Genomic DNA, 20,224 nt, shown 5'->3' on the forward strand with positions numbered 1-20,224 from the left:
GCTAGAGAGGACACCAGGAGGGGAGTGGGAGTGTGCTCTGCGCTGCGCTCTGCTCCTCTCCCCATAGAAGCAGCTGCACCGCTCTCCATCTCTCCCTGCAGCAGCAGCGAAGGCTCATATAAAAATTTACAGTAAGTGGCACTTTTGGGGGCATTGCTTAAGGGACGCTACAAGTCGCGGTATGTGGGGGCATTACGCATGTGTGGCTTAATGTGTAAGGGGCATTATGTGTGCACCATCATGTGTAAGCAGCATTATGTGTGCAGCATCATGTGTAAGGAGCATTATGTGTGCAGCATCATGTGTAAGGGGCATTATGTGTGCAGCATCATGTGTAATGGGTACTATGGTGTGCAGCATCATGTGTAATGGGTACTATGGTGTGCGGCATCATGTGTAATGGGTACTATGGTGTGCGGCATCATGTGTAATGGGTACTATGGTGCCATCAAGCAAGAACCCCCTAGCAATGAGCACATAGGTAAGCAGGTCTTATGTGGCAAATATGTAATGGGCATTACGGTTTGTTATATAGTATGTAATGGGCATCATGATATGTGGCACAATGTGTAATGGGCATCATGATGTGTGGCACAATGTGTAATTGGCATTACGGCGTGTGGCTTTGTGTGTAATGGGTATTACGGAGTTTGCTAAAATGTGTAATGGGCCTTACTGTATATGGTCTAAAGTGTAATACCACACCCCTTTTTGTGATGCCACGCCTCCTTCCCATGAGGCCATGCCCCCTTTTTGACGCGCGGCTACGCCGCGCAAAGGTCTCCCTGCTGTTATGTCTAGATCTGGGACCACCCATTACCATAATTCTAGATTCGCCTATGATGATCTACACCCGTGATAGCAGGGGTGGTGACCAATAGCAGCCTGGCACCAGGTGTGGGCACCGCGGTGGGATTAGGAAGCGCGGGGGGTCCTGGTATTAGTGGTTTGGCGCCATCCTGATGCATTTTGTACACAGAGACCCATCATCCTTCTGGGGTATTTAAAAGTCTTACAAGCTCCTGATTGGTCAGATATAGGATCTCACCGGATCACATGCACCATTGGTACACATACACAATGCTGGTGGGGGGAGCTACCATCAGATCAGCCCACTGATAGTACAATCGATGGTGGAAAGTTACAGTTCTGCACCATCGATGTAGCAAGTCTCTAGCACCGGACTTTATACCATCGATGATGGAGGACCAGGCCCTACCTCCCCCCACACACACACATGTGTAACCTGTAATAGGGACTGTGCGGGCTCCTTCTTCCCATCCACCGCACCCAGACCATCATCATCCTCACCCCCAGTGCCGCCTCTCCCCCCGCCGGCAGCCGCTTACACACACACACACGACACCGCCGCCGCAGCAGCTGACCTCACCTCTGCAGGAGACTACAGGAAAATGGCCGCTGTTGCAGAGCATATAGGTAGCAAACGTCAGCATTCGTCGGAGTCGCTGAAGTGACGACATTAGGACATGTTTGTAGCATTTCAGTTACTAGAGTGATGGTAAAGTGTCCTCACTGAGAACTAGCGGCGGCCATTTTCCTGTAGTCTCCGGCAGAAGAAAGCAGCAGACGGCGGTGCACATAGTGTGAGACTGTGAGTCAGAGCCCCGGGGAGCGGCTGCCGGCGGGGGGAGAGGCGGCACTGGGGGTGAGCATGGCGGGGTGTGAGGATGAGGATGGTCTGGGTGCGGGGGATGGGAAGAAGGAGCCCGCACAGTCCCTATTACAGGTTACACCTGTGTGTGTGGGGGGAGGTAGGGCCTGGTCCTCGATCATCGATGGTATGATGCCCGAGACTTGCTACATCGATGGTGGTGAAGTGTATAACTTTCCACCATCAATTGATTCCTGGATATATCAACCCCCGTGGTACCGCGCTCCCGGAAAAGTGGGCGTGTTCTCATAAATGGGCGTGGTATCTGGAATATCTAAAATAAACTTTTTGTCCATTACATTTACACGCACACACACATATATATATAGAGAGAGAGAGGCGATGCGATGCGGCAGGACTCGGGACTTCAAATAAGATAAACAGGAGACGTTTTAGAGTTCAACGTTTCAACGCTTGATGCGTTTTATCAAGAACAATATTGTTCTTGATAAAAATGCATCAAGCGTTGAAACGTTGAACTCTAAAACGTCTCCTGTTTATCTTATTTGAAGTCCCACCGCACCACCTCTATACATTGCCGCTAAGCTAATAGCGTGCACCACGGAGTGCCGGGACCCCACGCCGCTTCTCTATCTATCTATCTATATATATATATATATATATATATATATATATATATATATATACCGGCCCAATTCATACATGCGTGCCCTGCTGCTCCCATTCGTACATGCGTGCCCTACTGCTCCCATTCGTACATGCGTGCTCTGCCTCCCCCATTCATATATGCCTGCCCTGCTGCTCCCATTCATACATGCGTGCACTGCCGCTCCCATTCATACATGCGTGCCCTGCCTCCCCCATTCGTACATGCATGCTCTGCCTCCCCCATTCGTACATACGTGCCCTGCCGCTCCCATTCGTACATGCGTGCCCTGCCACTCCCAATCATACATGCGTGACCTGCCGCTCCCAATCATACATGCGTGACCTGCCGCTACCAATCATACATGCGTGACCTGCCGCTCCCAATCATACATGCGTGACCTACCGCTCCCAATCATACATGCGTGACCTACCACTCCCAATCATACATGCGTGCCCTGCCGCTCCCGTTCATACAAACATGCGTGCCCTGCCGCTCCTATTTCATACATGCATGCACTGCCGTTCCCGTTCGTACATACATTTACTGCCGCTCCCAATCATACATGCATGCCCTGCCGCTCCCGTTCGTACATACATCTACTGCCGCTCCCAATCATACATGCATGCCCTGCCGCTCCCGTTCGTACATACATCTACTGCCGCTCCCAATCATACATGCATGCACTGCCGCTCCCATTCATACATACATACACTGCCGCTCCTATTTCATACATGCATGCACTGCCGTTCCCGTTCGTACATACATCTACTGCCGCTCTTCTGTTGCTGGATCATGGAGCTGTTGGTGTGCATGTGCAGCTTGCTGTCGGGGAGGGGGGACTGGTAGGTGATGAATGCTCCATGTTGGTACCACCGGCTCAGTGCTGCCCTGCTGCCACAGCTGGTGGGAAGTGAGAGCGTGGTGCAGCCCCTGGAACAGCTGTGCCCCACAGCCAGTGCACCCCCTGCACCATCTATAGTTACACCACTAGTGACCAAGCGTCTTACATAATTAGGCCACACCCTTGGCAGCATTGTACCGCAATTTGCTGGCCTGTGGGGAGGTGGAGCCAAGTTAACTTGATGAAAATAGCATATCGCGTTTGTCATCGCCCCACAGGCTTGCAGTAAAATGCCATGGGGGGTGGAGCTACGATCGCGGGCAGCGGGTGTCAGCATAAAAAAAAAGTGGTCCATCAGGAGGGGTCCTAGGTACTCATAACCCCCCCCTCCCCACCTCCCCACTGCGTGCGCTACTTGCACAGATAAATGCTGCTGTGCTCTGACATCTGTTACTCTAGTTGGACTCCCGCTGGCGTCAGCAGTGCACACTGATACTTCCAGGTAGTGAGATCAGTGATGCCGTACTACTGTCCCTGACGGAGCCTGTCGCTTCTAATCCGCAGCTGCAGCTCCACTCCTCCCCCGCTGATCGTCATCCCAGATTCCGGATACAGCGCAGGCCACAGCCGGCCGGGACAGCTAATACAGCCGATATAGTAACTGACGCCGGGGCCGCAGACCACGCCCACATGGAAAAGAGCCTAAGAATAAGTAGGGCCTATCGGGGTGATAACGCTAGATATGATTGATAACCCAAACTTATGTATATTTACTTTATAACCTTTAAATATAACGGCAACGCTGAAATGATTGCACACCAACACAACCTTGTTATAAAATGTATGACAATGCTTTACTTTAAGAATAGCTTCATGACAGGTATTTGCAAATGCAGACTAACACAAGAAACATAAAATTGATTAGCTAATACTTAAACAGTAATTCTAAATCAAATCAAAATGGACACCTTTCAAGGACAGTGATCAGCCATGATTAAACCTCCTTCATAGTTACCTCCCGCCCCCTGTTGGCCTGTTCTTCCTCAACTGTCTTTCTTCCTTCTCTAACTCTGATATTTAAACCTTAATCACATTCATTAATTACTCATAAGCATTGAGTCTTATGCTGCTTTCAGACCGCATAACTGGCTTTGACCCTGTATTTGGAAACGTTTCCAAAAACGGGTCTGCCAGATAAAACCCCTTTCACACCGCAGCACTTAAACGGTATATTACCGTTTAAGTGCCGATTTTTTGACACTGGCAGACCCGTTTTTGGAAACTTTCCAAATACAGGGTCAAAGCCAGTGCAGCCTTCAGCCCTCCCCTCCGTGCAGCTCCCCCCCCCCCTCGCGCGTGTCGACCGAGATCGTGTCGACGGCCCCCCCGCGCATGTCGACGCCCCCCCCGCGCGTGTCGACCCCCCCCGCGCGTGTCGACCCCCCCCGCGCGTTTTCTAACCGGTTAAGTGGTCCTGCACCTTTCAGACCGCACACATTACCGTTTTAAAACGGTAAAAAAACGGCAATATACCGTTTTTAAAGTGCGGTCTGAAAGGGGCATTATTGGCAAGCTCTGCTTTCAATCATGATGTCATAATTAACCCAACACCCAACTCCCTTGTTACTAGGCAAAGATTCAGTGGCCTTGGGGTCTACGCATGTGTGGCCCTGTTCCCATATTATTAAGTTTGTGGAGACTAGCTGTTCTCCATAAGAAATTACTTTTACAGCACCGTTCTGTGTCTTCAGCCATTTTATAATATTTTTATGCAAGTCATGATTGCCAAAATGGTTGCTGCTTCTAACGGGTAGGCCTCATACGCTGTGGCTAGTACCTTGTGCAACAAGCTAACACCATCGGCAGCAATAATAACAGTATTTGAGAAAACAGAGTATAACAAAAGCATAGAATTATTGATACGTTATTTCTGTTTTAACGGGATTTCCCCAGTGGCGCAGTCAGAGCCTGTAAGATGTATAAATACCCCGGATTGTAATGCGCGTGCTCTCCGTACAGGATGGAGGGTCTCTGTGTACAAAACGCGTCAGGATGGGGCCAAGCCACTAATACCGGGACCACCCACGGTTCCTAATCCCACCGCAGCTCCCACACCTGGTGCCAGGCTGCTATTGGTCACCGCCCCTGCTATCACTATGTATGTGTGTATTATGTATGTAGTTTGTATACAATAACTTGTTTACATTTATGTCCTGTAATTTGGGGTAATTATTGGTACATACGTTATTAATCCTAATGGGGGTATGTGTGGTATTATGACATCCTCACTGGACGCTAGCGCCGGCCATAGTCCCTCTACCCTACTACAGAATGCAGCGTGGGGGGGGTCGTGTTCCCGGTATTAGGGGACTTTGTGCTGCTTATTGTCACTTTATGCACATTGTGCTACGGCTCCGTTCTTTTACTTCCGTTTACATGTGTGTTTATTCTCCCCTATTGGCAGAGGGATTACGCTGCGAGACGCGAACAAGACGTTACACAGAGGACTGTAGAGACGCCATCATGGAAATGGTAATATACAAGGTCAGAGGTCAAATGTGACATCACTCTTATCTCTATTACTGACACAGGGACCTGACTGGGGAGGTGAGGGGGTCTGGGAGCGTCACAGTGACATCACTCTTATCTCTATTACTAACACAGGGACCTGACCGGGGAGGTGAGGGGGTCTGGGAGCGTCACAGTGACATCACTCTTATCTCTATTACTAACACAGGGACCTGACCGGGGAGGTGAGGGGGTCTGGGAGCGTCACAGTGATGTCACTCTTATCTCTATCACTGACACAGGGACCTGACCGGGGAGGTGAGGGGGGCTGGGAGCGTCACAGTGACATCACTCTTACCACTATTACTGACACAGGGACCTGACAGGGAGGTGAGGGGGTCTGGGAGCGTCACAGTGACATCACTCTTATCTCTATTACTGACACAGGGACCTGACTGGGGAGGTGAGGGGGTCTGGGAGCGTCACAGTGACATCACTCTTATCTCTATTACTGACACAGGGACCTGACCGGGGAGGTGAGGGGGTCTGGGAGCGTCACAGTGACATCACTCTTATCTCTATTACTGACACAGGAACCTGACTGGGGAGGTGAGGGGGTCTGGGAGTGTCACAGTGACATCACTCTTATCTCTATTACTGACACAGGGACCTGACCGGGGAGGTGAGGGAGTCTGGGAGCATAACAGTGACATCACTCTTATCTCTATTACTGACACAGGAACCTGACTGGGGAGGTGAGGGGGTCTGGGGGAGTCCGAGTGACATCACTCTTATCTCTGTTACTGACACAGGGAGCTGACTGGGGAGGTGAGGGGGTCTGAGAGCGTCACAGTGACATCACTCCTATCTCTATTACTGACACAGGGACCTGACTGGGGAGGTGAGGGGGTCAGGGAGCGTCACAGTGACATCACTCTTATCTCTATTACTGACACAGGGACCTGACTGGGGAGGTGAGGGGGTCTGGGAGCGTCACAGTGACATCACTATTATCTCTATAACTGACACGGGGACCTGACTGGGGAGGTGAGGGGGTCTGGGGGAGTCAGAGTGACATCACTCTTATCTCTGTTACTGACACAGGGACCTGACTGGGGAGGTGAGAGGGTCTGGGAGCGTCACAATGACATCACTCTTATCTCTGTTACTGACACAAGGACCTGACTGGGGAGGTGAGAGGGTCTGGGAGCGTCACAGTGACATCACTGTTAACTCTATTACTGACACAGGGACCTGACTGGGGAGGTGAGGGGGGTCTGGGAGTGTCACAGTGACATCACTCTTATCTCTGTTACTGACACAGGTACCTGACTGGGGAGGTGAGAGGGTCTGGGAGCGTCACAGAGACATTACTCTTATCTCTATCACTGACACAGGGACCTGACCGGGGAGGTAATGGGGGTCTGGGAGCGTCACAGTGATGTCACTCTTATCTCTATTACTGACACAGGGACCTGACTGGGGAGGTGAGGGGGTCTGGGAGCGTCACAGTGACATCACTCTTATCTCTATCACTGACACGGGGACGTGACTGGGGAGGTGAGGGGGTCTGGGAGCGTCACAGTGACATCACTCTTATCTGTATTACTGACACAGGGACTTGACTGGGGAGGTGAGGGGGTCTGGGAGCGTCACAGTGACGTCACTCTTATCTCTATTACTGACACAGGGACCTGACTGGGGAGGTGACGGGATCTGGGAGCATCACAGTGACATCACTCTTATCTCTATCACTGACACAGAGACCTGACCGGGGAGGTGAGGGGGTCTGGGAGTGTCACAGTGACATCACTCTTATCTCTATTACTGACACAGGGACCTGACCGGGGAGGTGAGAGGGTCTGGGAGCGTCACAGTGACATTACTCTTATCTCTATCACTGACACAGGGACCTGACTTGGGAGGTGAGAGGGTCTGGGAGCGTCACAGTGACATCACTCTTATCTCTGTTGCTGACACAGGGACCTGACTGGGGAGGTGAGAGGGTCTGGGAGTGTCACAGTGACATCACTCTTATCTCTATTACTGACACAGGGACCTGACTGGGGAGGTGAGGGGGTCTGGGAGTGTCACAGTGACGACACTCTTATCCCTATTACTGACACAGGGACCTGACCGGGGAGGTGAGGGGGTCTGGGAGCGTCACAGTGACATCACTCTTATCTCTATTACTGACACAGGGACCTGACCGGGGAGGTGAGGGGGTCTGGGAGCGTCACAGTGACATCACTATTATCTCTATTACTGACACAGGGACCTGACCGGGGAGGTGAGGGGGGCTGGGAGCGTCACAGTGACATCACTCTTACCACTATTACTGACACAGGGACCTGACAGGGAGGTGAGGGGGTCTGGGAGCGTCACAGTGACATCACTCTTATCTCTATTACTGACACAGGGACCTGACTGGGGAGGTGAGGGGGTCTGGGAGCGTCACAGTGACATCACTATTATCTCTATAACTGACACGGGGACCTGACTGGGGAGGTGAGGGGGTCTGGGGGAGTCAGAGTGACATCACTCTTATCTCTGTTACTGACACAGGGACCTGACTGGGGAGGTGAGAGGGTCTGGGAGCGTCACAATGACATCACTCTTATCTCTGTTACTGACACAAGGACCTGACTGGGGAGGTGAGAGGGTCTGGGAGCGTCACAGTGACATCACTGTTAACTCTATTACTGACACAGGGACCTGACTGGGGAGGTGAGGGGGGTCTGGGAGTGTCACAGTGACATCACTCTTATCTCTGTTACTGACACAGGTACCTGACTGGGGAGGTGAGAGGGTCTGGGAGCGTCACAGAGACATTACTCTTATCTCTATCACTGACACAGGGACCTGACCGGGGAGGTAATGGGGGTCTGGGAGCGTCACAGTGATGTCACTCTTATCTCTATTACTGACACAGGGACCTGACTGGGGAGGTGAGGGGGTCTGGGAGCGTCACAGTGACATCACTCTTATCTCTATCACTGACACGGGGACGTGACTGGGGAGGTGAGGGGGTCTGGGAGCGTCACAGTGACATCACTCTTATCTGTATTACTGACACAGGGACTTGACTGGGGAGGTGAGGGGGTCTGGGAGCGTCACAGTGACGTCACTCTTATCTCTATTACTGACACAGGGACCTGACTGGGGAGGTGACGGGATCTGGGAGCATCACAGTGACATCACTCTTATCTCTATCACTGACACAGAGACCTGACCGGGGAGGTGAGGGGGTCTGGGAGTGTCACAGTGACATCACTCTTATCTCTATTACTGACACAGGGACCTGACCGGGGAGGTGAGAGGGTCTGGGAGCGTCACAGTGACATTACTCTTATCTCTATCACTGACACAGGGACCTGACTTGGGAGGTGAGAGGGTCTGGGAGCGTCACAGTGACATCACTCTTATCTCTGTTGCTGACACAGGGACCTGACTGGGGAGGTGAGAGGGTCTGGGAGTGTCACAGTGACATCACTCTTATCTCTATTACTGACACAGGGACCTGACTGGGGAGGTGAGGGGGTCTGGGAGTGTCACAGTGACGACACTCTTATCCCTATTACTGACACAGGGACCTGACCGGGGAGGTGAGGGGGTCTGGGAGCGTCACAGTGACATCACTCTTATCTCTATTACTGACACAGGGACCTGACCGGGGAGGTGAGGGGGTCTGGGAGCGTCACAGTGACATCACTATTATCTCTATTACTGACACAGGGACCTGACCGGGGAGGTGAGGGGGTCTGGGAGCGTCACAGTGACATCACTCTTATCTCTATTACTGACACAGGGACCTGACCGGGGAGGTGAGGGGGTCTGGGAGCGTCACAGTGACATCACTCTTATCTCTATTACTGACACAGGGACCTGACTGTGGAGGTGAGGGGGTCTGGGAACGTCACAGTGACATCACTATTATCTCTATTACTGACACAGGGACCTGACCGGGGAGGTGAGGGGGTCTGGGAGCGTCACAGTGACATCACTCTTATCTCTATTACTGACACAGGGACCTGACTGGGGAGGTGAGGGGGTCTGGGAGCGTCACAGTGACATCACTCCTATCTCTATTACTGACACAGGGACCTGACCGGGGAGGTGAGGGGGTCTGGGAGCGTCACAGTGACATCACTCTTATCTCTATTACTGACACAGGGACCTGACCGGGGATGTGAGGGGGTCTGGGAGCGTCACAGTGACATCACTCTTATCTCTATTACTGACACAGGGACCTGACCGGGGATGTGAGGGGGTCTGGGAGCGTCACAGTGACATCACTCTTATCTCTATTACTGACACAGGGACCTGACTGGGGAGGTGAGGGGGCCTGGGAGCGTCACAGTGACATCACTCTTATCTCTATTACTGACACAGGGACCTGACTGGGGAGGTGAGGGGGTCTGGGAGCATCACAGTGACATCACTCTAATAGACATATCTATTACGAACACAGGAGCCTTGGTTGCCTATAGCAACATCCTATGTAAATTTTAACTTCCATCTTAGTACAGTTCCCACCTGCATCACCAAATAGTTTCTGATATTCGTTCGTTTTCATCATCCAAATTAGCCTGAGGGATAATAGAATATTCCCCTTACAGATGAGTAAAGGGAAGGCTGTATGATGAGGAGGGATAGGAGGCACCGGGGAGACAAGGATAACACTACGGGACATGTTAGCAGGGGCAAGCAGAGGACCCACGGGACCTCCCAGATGGCTGAATCAAAGGCTCACTGGGACCTGGACCGATGTTGGGAGGTCACGCACTAGATCTAGGTCACGCTACACGTCGTCCACTCCACCTGACATCACATATCAGAGAGTCAGGATCCCCGGGGTCTGTTGGTGGTGGATGATGGAAGGTCCGGTAGTAAAACTGCCACTGATCCCCTTACAAGGAATCACCCTGATGGATATATGGCGGTCATGTAGGTCCTCCACGCCGATGGCCGTACTCCGGGGGAATATATCCCCCGAGGTGACAGCACTCCCCGGGGCAGGTGTCTACCACAGGGGAACACAGGCATGTGATCCCCGGTGCTGTAGCTGGGATAGGACCGAGGGTGGCAGCAGGTAGGACCTAGGCCTAAGTAATAACCAGACACAGGGAAATACCATCTCTTCCCCAATCTGCAAACCAATGTCCCCTGTACTAAAGCCTGTACATAGTAATTATGTGTAACATAGACCCGTGTTATGTGCACAGATCATACATGTCATTGCACATGTATCACATAGATAGAGATTAGCTCCCATCACACACCAGTGACTTCCTGCTGTACAGCGGCTGTGTGCGTCTTACTGATAGACTTCTGTGTATTCTGCATTACTGACCATTACTCCTGTATCTCATTGTATTGTGGGGTAATAGGAGGAAGCTCTGACTAATATTAAAGAGGAGAACCTAGAAGGAGAAGAGGAGACGTATGTGAGGGGAGATCAGCCGTGTAAGGAGGAGGAGATCCCTACATGTATCAGCACAGGTAAGTAATATAAGGGGCGTGGTATAGTACCAGCCAATCAGCTCCTAGCTGCCATGTTATGGGTGGTGTTTGAAAAATGACAGGAGCTGATTGGTTGCTTAGTACATCTGCCACTACACATACAAAGAGCTGCATATGTTCAGTCACTACATCAATCTCTTATCCCGCCCCCTCATCGGTCACTGCCCTAATCTCTTATCCCGCCCCCTCCTCGGTCACTGCCCTAATCTCTTATTCTGCCCCCTCCTCTGTCACTGCCCTAATCTCTTACCCCACCCCCTCCTCTGTCACTGCCCCTAATCTCTAATCCCGCCCCCTCCTCGGTCACTGCCCCTAATCTCTAATCCCGCCCCCTCCTCGGTCACTGCCCCTAATCTCTTATCCCGCCCCCTCCTCTGTCACTGCCCTAATCTCTTATCCCGCCCCCTCCTCTGTCACTGCCCTCATCTCTTATCCCGCTCCCTCCTCTGTCACTGCCCCTAATCTCTTATCCCGCCCCCTCCTCTGTCACTGCCCTAATCTCTTATCCCGCCCCCTCCTCTGTCACTGCCCTAATCTCTTATCCCGCCCCCTCCTCTGTCACTGCCCTAATCTCTTATCCCGCCCCCTCCTCTGTCACTGCCCTAATCTCTTATCCCGCCCCCTCCTCGGTCACTGCCCTAATCTCTTATCCCGCCCCCTCCTCTGTCACTGCCCTAATCTCTTACCCCACCCCCTCCTCTGTCACTGCCCCTAATCTCTAATCCCGCCCCCTCCTCTCACTGCCCTAATCTCTTATCCTGCCCCCTCCTCTGTCACTGCCCCTAATCTCTTATCCCGCCCCCTCCTCTGTCACTGCCCTAATCTCTTATTTCGCCCCCTCCTCTGTCACTGCTCTAATCTCTTATCCCGCCCCCTCCTCTGTCACTGCCCTAATCTCTTATCCCGCCCCCTCCTCTGTCACTGCTCTAATCTCTTATCCCGCCCCCTCCTCTGTCACTGCCCTAATCTCTTATCCCGCTCCCTCCTCTGTCACTGCCCTAATCTCTTATCCCGCCCCCTCCTCTGTCACTGCCCTAATCTCTTATCCCGCCCCCTCCTCTGTCACTGCCCTAATCTCTTATCCCGCCCTCTCCTCTGTCACTGCTCTAATCTCTTATCCCGCCCCCTCCTCTGTCACTGCCCTAATCTCTTATCCCGCCCCCTCCTCTGTCACTGCCCCTAATCTCTTATCCCGCCCCCTCCTCTGTCACTGCCCTAATCTCTTATCCCGCCCCCTCCTCTGTCACTGCCCTAATCTCTTATCCCGCTCCCTCCTCTGTCACTGCCCTAATCTCTTATCCCGCTCCCTCCTCTGTCACTGCCCTAATCTCTTATCCCGCCCCCTCCTCTGTCACTGCCCTAATCTCTTACCCCGCCCCCTCCTCTGTCACTGCCCTAATCTCTTATCCCGCCCCCTCCTCTGTCACTGCCCTAATCTCTTATCCCGCCCCCTCCTCTGTCACTGCCCTAATCTATTATCCCGCCCCCTCCTCTGTCACTGCCCCTAATCTCTTATCCCGCCCCCTCCTCTGTCACTGCCCTAATCTCTTATCCCACTCCCTCCTCTTTCACTGCCCTAATCTCTTATCCCGCCCCCTCCTCTGTCACTGCCCCTAGTCTCTTATCCCGCCCCCTCCTCTGTCACTGCCCTAATCTCTTATCCCGCCCCCTCCTCTGTCACTGCCCTAATCTCTTATCCCGCTCCCTCCTCTGTCACTGCCCTAATCTCTTATCCCGCTCCCTCCTCTGTCACTGCCCTAATCTCTTATCCCGCTCCCTCCTCTGTCACTGCCCTAATCTCTTATCCCGCTCCCTCCTCTGTCACTGCCCTAATCTCTTATCCCGCCCCCTCCTCTGTCACTGCCCTAATCTCTTACCCCGCCCCCTCCTCTGTCACTGCCCTAATCTCTTATCCCGCCCCCTCCTCTGTCACTGCCCTAATCTCTTATCCCGCTCCCTCCTCTGTCACTGCCCTAATCTCTTATCCCGCCCCCTCCTCTGTCACTGCCCTAATCTCTTATCCCGCCCCCTCCTCTGTATTTAGGTCCCTGGAGAAACACTACAAGGAGAGGGCGATGTGATGGCTGCCATGGGATGTATAAGAAGAACTGGAATTATCGCTGCTTCCTTCTACGATCCCCATGGCGGCCATAACAATGGGACAAACCAAAGCAGAATAATGTAATCTGGTTTATTTAGCAAGGGCACGATGCAAGACGTGATCCACACAGTGGGCAGTAGAGACATATAAAGCGTAGCGGTTAGAGAACGTATGTATAGGTGACCAGGTTGCTGCATCACTAATGTCCCTTATAGACGCCCGCGCCTTCCTAGCCCATGACGTCACCGTAGCCCTGGCCGAGTTTGCATTAATTACATCCGGAACATCTCGTCCTTTGTTCTTGTATATGAATGTAATTAGGTCTCTCAGCCATCTGGAGATAGGTTGTGCTCCCACAAACCAGACTTTCTGACTTCCTTCTGGGATGACGAATGTCCTTTAGTCTATTGAGGTAAATGTTACTACCTCAGACTAGATGTCTTCCAGTCTTCCTCCTCTTGTTATTAAGTTCAGTATAAGAAGCGGGAAATATCAGAAGGAAAGCAGCAACCTCCTTGGGTAGAATGTTAGGACGAGTCCTATGTACCACCATATACGGAAACGTGTAAGTATGGTTCTTCCACCCACAAGGCCTGTAACACAGGGGCAGATTTATTAAGATCAGTCAAGAGATAAACTGTCTGTTTTCTATCACCGGCCAATCAGCTCCTACCTGTCATTTTTCAAACCAAGCCTGTAACTTCACAGGTAGGAGCTGATTGGCCGGTGATAGAAAACAGACAGTTTATCTCTTGACTGATCTTAATAAATCTGCCCCTCGCTCTCCTCACAGACGTAGCTGCTACTAGAAATACGATCTTCCAAGTCAGGAATATGGGAGGAGTTTCTAGTAACGGTTCAAATGGTTGTTTCATCAATGATCTGAGAACTGGATTCAAGTCTGAAGGAGCCACAATGGATGTGATGGGTGGACGCGTTGTTTAATGGCCTTGCATAACTTGTTAATTAGGTTATTGTCCGCTAATCTCCTATCCAGGACCACACTTAATGCCGATATCTATCCCATAAGGGTGGAAACAGCTAGTCCTAGTGAGAAACCATTGCACAAGAATTGTAGGGCCTGCGCCGTCATTGAGTGATCTCTTCAGATGTCCACTTCAGATGATGTCCACTGCCGACGTTCTAGTGATCTTGAATGTCTACATTTGTGTTGACATGAGTTGCCGTCAGATCCACGTGAGGCTGCACAAACTTGTTTACAATACGTAAGAAAACTCTGAAGCTCGAGTCCCATTCTCCAGGAAGGACTCTGCTTCTGCTGAGGAAGTCTCCCGATGTCTTCTTCCCTCCGAGAACATAAACTGCTGCTAAGGACCTCACGTTTTCCCTCTGCCCAGGACATAATGTTTGCTGTTGTCTCTATTATTGGCCTACTTTTGGTTCCCCCTTGATGCTATTACAGTAACATTGTCTGATAAGACCCTGAGACGAGTTTTTGTTCTGTACTTTGAAGTAACCTATTTCCCCCAGACATCCTCTGCCTTTCCTAAGTTTGCTCATATTAGACTTCCCTCTAAGGCAGTGGTTCCCAAACTGTGTGCCTAGGCACCCTGGGGTTCCTCAGGACACTTGCAGCGGTGCCTTGGGTTGGTGGATCAAGATCAATTCATATTATTTATGGTCAATGTACCAGGCAAAACCAGTGCTTGTGGCTGCCAATTTTAACATATGTGGACAAACAGAAGCAAATGCTGCCCCTCACCACATAACTGTGACATATAAACACAATGCACTTAATCTAATATTTTTTTTCTGAATTTCTCTATAAGAAGCATTTGGCCTAGGGGTGCCTTGAAAATATTTTGATGCTCTAGGGTGCCATGATTCAAAAAAGTTTGGGAATCACTGCTCTAAGGACCGGTCTTCCTATCCTTTAAAATGTTGGTGTCTGTCTGTAAACCCAGGAATCGATGCTCTGTGTTGGATGTAACTGGCTTTTCCCAGTCTATGATCCATCCGTGAAGCTGCAGGAAGTGTATTAGATAACTTAGGTCCTTTCTCATCCTCTTCTGAGCCGGCTGCCGTCAGGATATCATGTAGGTATGGCCACATCGGAATACACTGCTCTCTTGGCAATGTCCCTAGGACAGGGGATAGGCCGGTAACTGGTAGTGTCTGTCCTGGATACAGAATCGTAGGAACTTCCTGTCTGGTATATGGTTGTACGCATCCTTCAGATCTATTGATCTCAGGAAATCCTTTCTTTTTGAGACCTGCCACTTTGGTTTTTTTAATGTCTCCATCCGAAATTTTCTTACCCTGAGAAATGTATTCAGGTGCCTCAGATCCTCCTACACTCTTCTTTGTTTGTTTTTTTTACTCCAAAACTCTGTTTCCTTTCAGATACTGTAGAAATATTATGCTGTAGCCTTGTGGGACTTGCTGTAGTCATTGCCTTGGATTCTTCCTATATGACTGCCGAAAGCAATGTTGTAATGTTCCAAAAGAACCTCTTCTGCCTATTAGAGCCCCAGAGCCCTAGACACCGAGGCTAGAGATACACCCAATGTAAGGGCCACAGCAAAAGACAAGTTCCGTTTAATGAAAGAATTCTCCATTCTTCTATCCATAGTGTCATTACAGGACAAAGGTATAGTAGTTCTTGGCGTTCGCTAGGCAACAGCAGCACCCACCTTCGGTATAGTATACCAGTTCAGGAAATGTTCATCCCTAATAGGATACATATGCTCGACCCTCGATAATTTTACTTGTCTCTTACCCAAGTGTTGCCAGTCCTTGGAGATTAACTCCTTTACTTTATGTATAGGAAAACATCTCCTTTTTCTGGGAAAACATCTCTTTTGCCTTTATCTGCAAATAAAAGTTCTTGACTCGGAAGGATCCACCGTATATTTATAATTCATGGTTTATATCTTTCAACCATATTGATATTAAACATTCTATTATCCTCCTCCTTCATTTCTCCTGAATGATCACTGGAGATTTCTTCTCAATCATCTTCCAATAATTCATCTGAAGAAACCGCACCTTCATAGTTAAAACCAGACCTCTTATTGCCCTGCAGCTCCAAACATTTCTCTTGGGACACAAAGGATTTCTTCATTCAAATACCTCAGGCCTAGCTACCCCGTGGCTCTCCAACTACACTTCCCAGCATGCCCTGCCACAGTATGGCTATTAGGGAATGCTAGAATTGTGTGAGGGCATGCTGGGATGTGTAGTGTCACAACAGCTGGAGAGCCACAGGTTGGCCAGGCCTGCAGTATCTCATGCAATAGATGAGGCTGAGTAGATACAGCTACCGGCTGTTCCTCACATTCCTCACAGAAAGTATTATCCTGGGAGCTAGAAATCACTTTATCACAAGTCAGAGACTTGGCGTTTCCTCTTCTCAGGTGCAGACGCTGCCGGCACATTAACAAGAGATCACAAATAGCCGATCACTGCCAGACAAATAGCAATAAACCACTAATGTCTCCACATCCGGCGGCTGCAGTACAAATGGCCCCCAGTGCCGGACTTACAGCCGGAGCCTTACATTACAATGGCGGGAGAGCACGACGCCCACCTGACACGCCTCCATCTCTTGTCAGCACCTGGCAGCTGTTATTACATAACTCTCCCTGGCAGGGCCCTGACACGATGCCCACACCGGGAGACCGAGTTTTCTCAGGCAATCAGTTGGGCCCACAGATAGCGGATTGTGGTCTGACAGGACCTGGCCAAAAAGGGATTCTGTGGTACAAAGAGAGGGGGTGTGGATCCGCACAGACTTAAAACATGAATTTATTGCATTTTACGATAAACATCGGAGTGACCAATATGTTGGACTACTTTGTTAAATTATTGTAGTCTTGGATTGGTGGTGCGCCAACACATTCAGTATTTGTAACTGAGTAGAAGGGGGTGTTTGCAAGAAGCAAACCGAAAGACAAATGTGCCTTTTTGGGCGCACTCTTTATTCTGTATATTTACTTGGTTTGGTTATTTCATTAAAACATAACTTTTAATGGACTTCTTGATCTAAAATATACGGAGCATTCATCAGTAATTAGTCAGTCATTTAGTACATTTTCATTTGACTGTCAATCAATTAAAAAAGAGATTCCCTCTTAACGTCAGTAACAGAGCCTGTTTTTGACTCCACCCACTGCGCAGTGGGTGGGTATATCGCTGCCACCACCAGACTCCTACCATGTGGCGTATGGGTCTCGCTCTCTGCTTCAGGGAGCTGGGCGGTGGGAGTAGAGATGACAGGCCGATGCAGCAGCACAGCCTCTCAGTTTTTGTACAGAGGCATAACCATGCCGCCTGGAGTTGGCCATGCCCCTCCCACTGGCCACACACCCTTATTTACTGGGGCTTTCAGCTGCCCTGTCACCAACTGGTCACTGAACACAGACCAGGTCCTCTGCAGTGGTAGCTGTAGTACCCACTTTCATGTAAAGATGGCGCTGCAGCAAAGGGATTAACCCCTTCAGTGCAGGGGCGTCCAATTGTCAGTGTGGGAGGGGGTCTCTGGAAATGTTCCCTGGTGTAAAAAGAAGAAATCTATTTCCATGCGTATATTGTATTCCCAGCACAAGGACACCAAAGAAGGAATCACCCTGATGGATAAACCCCATTTTGTTTTTCAGATTTGAAAATAGAAGATGACATCACAGGAAGTTCTCCAGGAGAAAACCGCATTCCTCTAACTATACATTCAGTCCACCACAGTGCAGATACATCGCCCGCTCCCGCCGATAGTGAGGAATGTGCCACTGATGACAGTGATGTTGGTACACCTAGTACATCTCCCAAAATATTTGCCTGTTGCGAATGTAATGAGTATTTTCTGTGGAAGTCAAAGTTAGTTAAACATCAGAGAAGTCACAGACCGTTTCCATGTTCAGAATGTGGGAAATGTTTTACAACGAAAGCATCACTTGTCAGACATCAGAAAGCTCACACAGGAGAGAAGTCATTTTCCTGTTCTGAGTGTGAGAAATCTTTTGCTTTTAGAGGAGATTTTTTACTACATCAGAGACTTCACACAGGGGAGAGGCTGCTAACATGCTCTGAATGTGGGAAATGTTTTACAAAGAAAGCAAAACTTGTCATACATCAGAGAACTCACACAGGGGTGAAGCCGTTTACATGCTCTGAATGTGGGAAATGTTTTGCACAGAAAGCACATCTTGTTATACATCAGAGAAATCACACGGGTGAGAAGCCATTTGCATGCTCTGAGTGTGGGAAATGTTTTACATACAAATCAGGTCTTGTCCTACATCAAAGAACTCACACAGGGGAGAAGCCATTTTCATGTTCTGAGTGTGAGAAATGTTTTGCTGTTAAAGGAAAGCTTGTAAACCATCAGAGACATCACACGGGGGAGAAGCCATTTTCCTGTTCCGAGTGCAAGAAAAGTTTTGCTTTGAAAGGATATCTTATACAACATCAGAAAATTCACACAGGGGAGAAGCCATTTTCATGTTCTGAGTGTGAGAAATGTTTTGCTGCTAAAGGAAAGCTTGTAAACCATCAGAGACATCACACAGGGGAGAAGCCATTTTCATGTTCTGAGTGTGAGAAATGTTTTGCTGTTAAAGGAAAGCTTGTAAACCATCAGAGACATCACACGGGGGAGAAGCCATTTTCCTGTTCCGAGTGCAAGAAATGTTTTGCTTTGAAAGGATATCTTCTACAACATCAGAGAATTCACACAGGGGAGAAGCTGCTAACATGCTCTGAATGTGGTAAATGTTTTACACAGAAATCAAAACTTACCAGACATCAAAGAATTCACACAGGAGAGAAGCCATTTTCCTGTTCTGAGTGCGAGAAATGTTTTGCTTTTAGAGGAGAGTTTGTGCTACATCAGAGACGTCACACAGGGGAGAAGCTGCTAAAATGCTCTGAATGTGGTAAATGTTTTACACAGAAATCAAAATTTGTCATACATCAGAGAACTCACACAGGGGAGAAGCCATTTTCATGTTCTGAGTGTGGAAAATGTTTTGTGATGAAAGGAGATCTTGTTGTACATCAGAGAACTCACACAGGGGAGAAACCGTTTCAATGTCTGGAGTGTGAGAAATGTTTTACACAGATATCACATCTTATAAGACACCAGAAAATCCACAAGAGAACAAGAGAAAATCCGGGAGATCAGTGACATAATACAGGCTAGCTGCAATCCTCAGGCACTACGGACAATTAAACATGAGAATATTTTAACATGTAATCTCATATATTTGGCTACATCTGTCACTCAAAGTGTGTGAGTGTGTGTATAACGCTCTGTTCCTGGGCTTTCCTCTTAATGGGGGTTATTCTAGTTCATTCTTTCTGACAAAATCCTTCTTAGATGGACAAAACCATGTGCACTGCGGGTGGGGCAGATGTAACTTGTGCAGAGAGAATTAGATTTGGGTGGGGTTTTTCTTCAAAGTGAGATCTATATTGCAGTGTAAAATCATGCAGTCAGTATTTTCCCTGCACAGAAACAAAATAACTCACACAAATCTAATTCTCTCTGCACATGTTACATCTGCCCCCCCTGCAGTGCACATGGTTTTGTCCATCTAAGAAGGATTTTGTCAGAAAGAATGAACTAGAATAAACCCCAATGTGTGATTGCCTTCATCTGTGCTGAACACCTCTCTGATAAATTAACCTGTTTAAAACAGGTGATGGCAATCATATATTAAGGGGAAGTCTAGAAACAGAGCATTGTGTCCCTCCTGGAGAGGGTCATGTTGGGAGGTATGTGACAGAGAACCAGCTCAGTGAGCCCACAGACAGTGCCAGACACCCTCTGCCTCCCCATGTTGCCCAGCACTGCTACTCCACAGCCACCAGGTGAGCGCCCCCCCCCCCCCCCCCCCCCCGCAATTCGCAGCAGCCCCAGGATTAAATGGCACATGCAAAACACTGGCACGGCTATGGTCGACAATGAAAAAGGTTGACATGAGTTTTTGAAGATTTATTTTTCATTTTTTT

General features: G+C 49.6%; 2 protein-coding genes across 5 annotated transcripts in view; both read left to right on the forward strand.

The window, feature by feature from the left end:
- LOC146007433 (uncharacterized) overlaps nt 1–20,224 on the forward strand; it is a 302,630-nt gene that overhangs the window by 279,147 nt on the left and 3,259 nt on the right. The window lies entirely within an intron of this gene.
- Nucleotides 1,516–20,052, forward strand: LOC146009931 (uncharacterized). Of its 4 annotated transcripts, none has more exons than XM_083150585.1 (4): nt 1,516–1,612; nt 5,588–5,667; nt 11,022–11,133; nt 17,875–20,052. In XM_083150585.1, exons 2-4 carry the CDS (start codon nt 5,647–5,649, stop codon nt 19,395–19,397), a joined length of 1,656 nt encoding a protein of 551 aa, XP_083006711.1. In that variant the 5' UTR covers nt 1,516–1,612; nt 5,588–5,646; the 3' UTR covers nt 19,398–20,052. The 4 variants fall into 4 exon arrangements, with proteins under 4 accessions (XP_083006711.1, XP_083006712.1, XP_083006709.1 ...); XM_083150586.1 differs by having other exon boundaries at nt 5,588–5,655; XM_083150583.1 differs by lacking the exon at nt 1,516–1,612 and having other exon boundaries at nt 5,180–5,667.

This window comes from Crinia signifera, chromosome 6, assembly GCF_055691185.1.
Source record: "Crinia signifera chromosome 6, ASM5569118v1, whole genome shotgun sequence".
NCBI lineage: Eukaryota > Metazoa > Chordata > Amphibia > Anura > Myobatrachidae > Crinia > Crinia signifera.

What these genes read in the sequence shown, in the direction of transcription:
- LOC146009931 (XM_083150583.1), top strand. Translation starts at nt 5,455, where the DNA reads ATGCAGCGTGGGGGGGGTCGTGTTCCCGGTATTAGGGGACTTTGTGCT. An exon ending in TGGAAATGGTAATATACAAG is followed by an intron (nt 5,668 to 11,021) that starts GTCAGAGGTCAA and finishes GTGGGGTAATAG; the next exon opens with GAGGAAGCTCTGACTAATAT. An exon ending in CCCTACATGTATCAGCACAG is followed by an intron (nt 11,134 to 17,874) that starts GTAAGTAATATA and finishes TTTGTTTTTCAG; the next exon opens with ATTTGAAAATAGAAGATGAC.